The 7,219-nt window shown below is 37.5% G+C and overlaps 1 protein-coding gene across 10 annotated transcripts in view; it reads right to left on the bottom strand.

The window, feature by feature from the left end:
* Window positions 1–947: 947 nt before the first annotated feature.
* The window catches only part of evi5b (ecotropic viral integration site 5b), a 58,198-nt gene continuing 51,926 nt past the window's right edge, over window positions 948–7,219 (bottom strand). For all 10 annotated transcript variants that reach the window (XM_079884848.1, XM_079884853.1, XM_079884855.1 and 7 more), the window contains 2 exons: window positions 5,406–5,501; window positions 948–1,718 (listed from right to left, as the gene is read on the bottom strand). In XM_079884848.1, coding sequence (XP_079740974.1) covers window positions 1,446–1,718; window positions 5,406–5,501 — 369 coding nt within the window. In that variant the 3' untranslated portion in view covers window positions 948–1,445. The remainder of the gene's footprint in view (window positions 1,719–5,405; window positions 5,502–7,219) is intronic.

Here is a 7,219-nt window from a genome sequence, read left to right as displayed (position 1 = left end):
AATTGCTTTAAATCACTTTAGTGTTGTGTGCTTTGCAAGCTCGTTTAACAAAGTCTTTATTTTGTATGTGGGCAAGGTGGACAAATAGTGTACCAACTTTACATCCATCATGATAGGTTTTAAGGCTTGCTCTCTGGAATTACTTTTGCTTTGAAGATGACTACCAAAGTCCACTGGGACACAAAAACTCATTGGAGAACAACAATGTAGAGTGAAGCTCAATTAAATATATTGCCATAGACAGGGATAAGTAGTATTTTTCATTGTCGTGAAGTCATATGCATGTCATCTGTGCAAAAATCCAAACTGATTCAGAAGCTAGTCGGTACGAATATGTATGTAAAAAAGAAAAGGAGGGACAGTGTGTGTATACTTGTATTCTCATTGCCCGTGATAGCCGTGAGTGCTTGGCTTGAGTAAGGCCAGAGATAGGAGAACATTGTTCCGATAAACACCGCTCTCTGCCTCCAATTGCATCAGTTTGCAGGTATTCATGATTCATAACATGCTCAGCATACCACATTTTGTAGAAAATATTGTAAATCAGCAAGAATTTCATAGAATCTTTCCAGGCACAAAAACAAATCAAAACTCCATCCTGTGAAAGAGAAATGACTACATCAAAGCTACATAAAAGTTATTGGACAGCAGTGTGCCAGGAAGAGTTGTTGCCTCCAAAGACCTCCCAAATTCAGTAATACGTCCTTTAACTGTACAATACATTACAATATAGACATGACATCCACTGAATACATATTTTCAAGTAATAATGGAGATGAAAAAAACAAAAACAAAAATCAAAACATGTACATATTTACATAGATGCTGGTTCCTACACCCACATTTCACAATGTGTTCAAGACCCAATCTTATAATTCATGCCAGGGAAAAAAGGACTTAACTTTCGATATGACACCGTTGTATAAATATGGAACATATAAATGTCCTTATAAAGATGATAGTGTTCCATTCTTTAATATCCCTCAAAATTATGCATTGACTGGTTTCTCATGGTTTCTTAAAAAAGATGACTTAAAAAATAAAAGCTATGACAATGCAAAATCTTAATGCATAAAACACTACGCTATACAAAGTCGCTTCTCGTAATGTGAAAAAAATTGTGGGGTATTAGAAACACCCCCTTTTAAGGTTTGGGAATCCCGTGCCACAAAATGATTACTTCTATTACAAGGGTCTCAAAGAGCCTAAAAAGGCACATTAGCCATCTCTATTGTGGCTAAAATTAAAAGTAGTGCCAGGACAAACATCTGACGCATTTTGGCAAAAACAAAACAAATGCAGATGTAAACCATGACCTTCAGATGAATGAGGGCTTTTCAAGTTCTCCAGTTCGAGTCCAATGCTCAATGCTGTATAGGACGAGCTTACAGACCATGTTACCTTCCCAGACCTTTGATGGCAGTTTGTGTCACCAATCCATACGATCATACTGTAGTTGTCTTATGGCTGCCATTTGAGGGCACAGTAAGTCGTAGGGTATCTCCTTCCTCATCACCCTCACTTTCTGAGTCCTCCAGGTTTGGATGTAGTGTGATCCGGCCTCTAATCTGATGACTGGTCAGCTGGGGTGACAGCTTCACTCCATCTTCATCAGAGGACTGGTAGGATTCATTGTCACCTCCATAGTGATTGACTATATGAATCCCATCAAAACTGGGTTGGTCGGGTAATCCCTGCTGGCCTCTTAAGCATCGGATCTATGAGAAGAGGAAAGAGAACATCAGCTCAACTGAAACTTTAACATTTCATTTTACAACATGCAAATAAGTACCAGGAAACCATTTCTTCACAAAAAAAGGTAATAATAGGAAAGGTAACAGTTGCCAAACACACACCAATGCACAATCTCTGGACAGCACAGTAAATTTAAACAAGCACATATAGTGGGATGATGGGGCCAAAATGAGTTTTCTACACAAACAGTCAGTCAACAACATAATCTCATGGCAAATCAGAACTATTTTACATTTTAGCAAATTGATGGCTAATTCGTATGAATTTGCACAATCTCCTTCATATGTTTTCATATGATCTGCTTACGGCCCAGTGATGGTTGTATTTAGGGTTGTGGTTAAGGGTGGACCTTCATACTTTTTTCCCTAAAAATAGTACAAATTCATACGAATTCGCATCTCGTAAAATAGTTATGTTTTCCTGTGAGATCAGGTTGGATAGTTCACCCAAAAATGAAAATTATGTTATTATTAACCTACCCTAATGATGTTCAAAGACATTCTGAAGAATGACTTTTATTGTATGGACCAAAAAAAAAAAAAACATTTTTCAAAATATCATCTTTTGTGTTCCAAAGAAGAAAGAAATGCATAGCTTTTTGGAACAACATGAGGGTGAGCAAAATATTTTTGAGTGAACTATACCTTTAAGAAACAAGTAACAAGTCAGGAGGTCATCTGGACTTGAAGGCTAAACCATGTATCATATATTACAATACAACGTTCAAAGTCCATTCATTTAAAATAAAAGTCCATGCTAAAAAAAAAATGGCCAACTGTAAGCCAATAACATAAAAGTCCTGGTGTGAAATGTGGTTTTGAACTGAGAAACTTGCTCTGTGGTATAACACGCAGTTGATAGAGATGCATACACTCTTACCTGAAACATTCTGCCTCAGAAAGACAGACATGTGGAGAGAGATGCATTCATGGGTATTGCCGTGTAACCACAATCAGTAACATTCTGTTTTATGTCCCTTCCACAATGTACAGTCATTCCAACTAATATTACCCAAAGTACAAAACAACCAAGAGTTTTTAAACACAGTGTTCATGTGGGGTTTTAATGCAGTGCACATAGAAGAGGGCTGATGTGTGAGTTGTGGAGGCTAAAGAAAAAGAGAACAAGCCGGAAGACAGCGTCAAAAAGGCAAGCGAGGCCACAAGTGTGACTCTGTGATGTTGAGAGATTAGCTTGAGTATGGTTTTACTTGGTGCAAATGCGGCTGATTGGAAACCTCTCGCTGTTTAGCAACTACGTGATTTAAATAGCAACCAGATACCAGACATCCGTCCTTTTGTTTTAAGGTTATGAGTATGACTAAGCCTACTTTAGTGTGGCTGATCTTTTAAGCCCAACTTTACAACTTAATTCCACAAATCTCTACATAAACCAATGCAGATAAAAGATATATATTGTGTAAAGGTGAGAGGTAAACTCCTAAACTTGCCGTTATGGACTGATTATTGTTGGCTCTTGACAAATTGCTTGTGATGTTCCTCATTTGGCAAAATATTTGAATAAATGAATACATTTTAATGTAAAAACATTAACATCAAAATTTAAATGAATTAACTCTAATTGTACTTACAACATTCCATGAAGCAAAAACAAAAATAACGTTAATTTAACTGGACTATTATTAAATGGTTCACGAACATCCAAATCAGTCTTGTTCGTAAGGGTTTGTGGCTACAGACAGGATTCATGCTGCTGCTTGATTGTGTACGAAGAGGAACCTGGCAGGTTTTAAGAGGTAAAGCTGTCTTGCTGCACTCTGCAGATAGGGATTGAGATGGATTTAGTAGAAAGTTGTTTGACCGCAAACCACCAGCCTTTTGTTGTCAGTATTAGGGAGGAGGAGAAAAATCACACTACATCCTGCCCTCTGTAAAATCAATTAAATGCTTTCCATTTTCTGTTCTGGCGCTTCACATTCAATTTAGCTCCCTTACCATGTAAAATAATGTCTAGCTAAGAAAAAAAAGAAAGAAAAAATTCTTAAACATCACACTAAAACGGGTTGTTCCGTAAATACATCAAAGGAAGAAACATCATTGAAGTCATGCTCACTGCACATATTGTGTCAACACATTTCCCAACACAATGCTTACAACTGCAAGTGATGTCAAATTCCAAATAAGCATTACACAGTCTATATCTACCCATACCACCTACATAAGAAACATCACTGACCGGCAAAAGAAGCTATTAGACCAGATTCTTAATAACACTTACTGTAAATTAGCCCAATTAACTATAATATCTGCATGATCCATATTTCCCATAAGCCCGAGACACATGAAAGGCTCTATATAGCAGTGGTTCTCAAACCTTTAAGCTATTGACTCAAAGTAACATCTACGAGAACATCGACCACCGCCACCACAGCAGTCAGTCGCCACACAGTGATGTCATATCTGCATAGATGAGAATAATTGAACAATTTTGTAAAACACTCGTATCAGTTGTCTTTAAAAAAAATCTGATAATAGTTATTTATATTTACTTTTTGAAATATGTTTATTTAATTCAAAAAATAAGGAAACTTTATTTTACAAGTGGTCTTGTGAGCCCTTGACTCATTCCACGACCAAACCATCTCTATATAGGACACAGACAAGTGTTTTCCATGGATTATGTTTTAAGTTATCCTTAAAACAATTATAACTAATTGTTGATTAAACATACATTCTTCAAGACGCCAAGCCATCTACTTATAATACTTCCCTCAGTAGCTATTTAACACAGAGAGGTTTAATGGTTTAGAAGTGAGTCCCACAACCAGAAGTGGGCAACAACCAAAACAAAACATTAGCCACAAAAACGACACCACCTACATACAACCTAGAGCTGTCACAAGAAGTTTTCGTTGTTTTTTCTTGGTATATTTGAACTACTTTCTTAAAAGTGCCTAGAGATTAACTCCCTGGAGAGGACTTTGTGCACTCGTTTGTGCACAAACAGCTATAACACACTAAAAAAAGGAAAAAATAAAATAAAATAGGTGCACTTTAACACATGAACGAGAATAAAGGAGAAATAAATAAAAATAGATTTAACTGCTACTTGTTTAGAATTCTTTCAGTGTGCCATCTCCAATGACTGCAGAGCCATGGTAATGCTAAGTCTGTTTAGCATGCGTCACTGTAAAATCTGTGTGTACCTCACTGTTTATCTGTCTGATTGATGACCTGACAATTTGATTAGGTTGACCTTGAGTCACAGGTCCAGTCGATTTATTAAAATACGGGGTCGACAGAACAGATTTCAGGGTGGTTACACCACCTGTGAGCGGATAGGTGTAGCGCTACAATGCGACGGGGCGTGTGCAGGGCAAACTGAAGTGCAGGAAGAGGCCATGCACAGGGCGTAGTTAACACTTAAAAAGCCCTGTGAAATAAACTAACAAATCTGTTCTAAGCGCTCATAAAGCTTGTGAAAAATAAGAAGCTAACCACAAAAAAATCGTAAAGATCAAAAACATACATCAGGCAGGAAAAGCATCATCTCATGGGTGGGTAAAACATCACACTCGCCTAGTTGACTTTGACTACTACGATAAGCTTCGCTTAAAGGTACATGAAGTACATAGTCATACAATATTTTGAAACAATATGCAAAAATATTTATAAGCGCTTTGAAATTACCTCATGTTTGAGATCTGCTATCTGATCCTTGAGGTCTCTGATGTACTGGCTGGAGTCTGTGTTGTTGAGCTGACCTTGGACCTTTCCTTCCTCTTTCTAAATGGAAAAAAAGACAGAAAGAAAAGGAATGAGAGAATATGCAAACCACCTAGAACAACTAGCAATCATTTACAAAATGATTTCTTCTGTGAATAAAAAAAAAAACATTATTTCAGGAATATTGTACCCTTTTGCGGTTTCCTGAAAAAGCACCATAAAAGTATTATTGAGTACCAATTAAGTAGCCCATATGGCGCACTACATTCAAAGTCTTATGAAGAGTCTTCATCTCAGTGTCATGATCTTCAGCAGGTTGGTAACTGCTGCAACTGAATCATAAAGTAACTTGAGAACTGAATCAGTCTGATTTGTGAATGAGTCCATTAGACCAGTTTTGTGAACTGTATAACCTAATTCACTGAAAAGATCTGACTTGCACTGTTTCCTAACCAATGCCATGACGCAATAAAAGGTATATTTTTTATGTTAATCATTGTTTTTGTCCTAACCAGCCATGCCAATTCAGCTGGAACAACAACATACAAAGTATGACAATGATAATCTCAGGTACTGATTATGTGCTTTATTTAATGTTAAAAGAACTTAATGTGAGTTTGAATCTTGAGTCAGATCTTGAAAATAAATTTAAGGAAACAAGAACTCAGTGTAAACAAACAAGCATATTCTACAACAAAGCTTGTATCAGTCACTCAGTATGTATTTTTATTATTTACTATTCCATGATACATGGTTAGTGTTTACTATTCCATTTCGTTGCTCTTGCAGTGCTCTTGCAGAGAGCCGCCCACGTGCTCTCCTGATTGGCTGTGATTTTTGATTCAATTTGTCGTGTCTCGTAGTCATGTAGCGTCTGGTGTGGACAGACAAATTTCTTGTCGCTAGAATCTTTTCACATCACATCTGGTTAGGACACGGTGTTACATGTATTGGTGGAACATCACTTTGCTCATTAATGCAAGTGTGGCTGTCTGCAGGTCAGAATAATGTCCGTGCAGAAAGGTCTTTATAATAGGTTGCGAAAGCGGTTTCTGTTGTAGCCTTGTGTACCTTTTGACATGCCCATTACTCCGACCCGTTCTCCATTAATGTTGTACAAAGCCACGACAGATATCAATATTTACATTTAATCAGACGCTTTTATCCAAAGCAACTAACATGAGGAGAGCAATAGAAGCAATCAAACCAACAACAGGGAAACAGAATGCAAGTGATGTGACTAGTCCCAGTTAGTCTAGCACAGTTCACATAGCAAGTTTAGTTAGGCAGGTCATTCCACTAGCTTGGAACAGTCAAGGTAAAGGTCTGTGAAAATGATTTTGTGCCTGTTTGGGATGGCACCACAAGGCGCCATTTCCTTACGTATTCATTTTTTATTTATTTTTTTTCGTCCTTTGCTTAGGGGTAATACATGACCAACGGTATACTGTTAATCAGGGGCGGTTTCTTCATTAGGGCGATTGGGCGATGCACCACTAAAGTGCGAATGGGACTTTTTCCAATTACATTCGCATTCAACCACAGAGTTACACTAGCCGTCACTGTTGTTCTGCTTCTGGATATAGTCCAGTGTCAAGTCACGTTCTGTGGAGTACTGCCTCTTTTTGGGCGATTTCACTCTGGCCGAGAATCGCTCGCACTAACGTGCTTTCGTCATCATACATAACCTTAACTTGTGCAGCGATTGGTGGAAACAAATATACCTCAATTAATAATCTTTTAATCTTAAGCTGAAGTGACATCCAATAATTTCCTCA

Source organism: Squalius cephalus, assembly GCF_949319135.1.
Source record: "Squalius cephalus genome assembly, chromosome: 10".
NCBI lineage: Eukaryota > Metazoa > Chordata > Actinopteri > Cypriniformes > Leuciscidae > Squalius > Squalius cephalus.
This window is presented reverse-complemented; position numbering and strand designations above follow the sequence as displayed.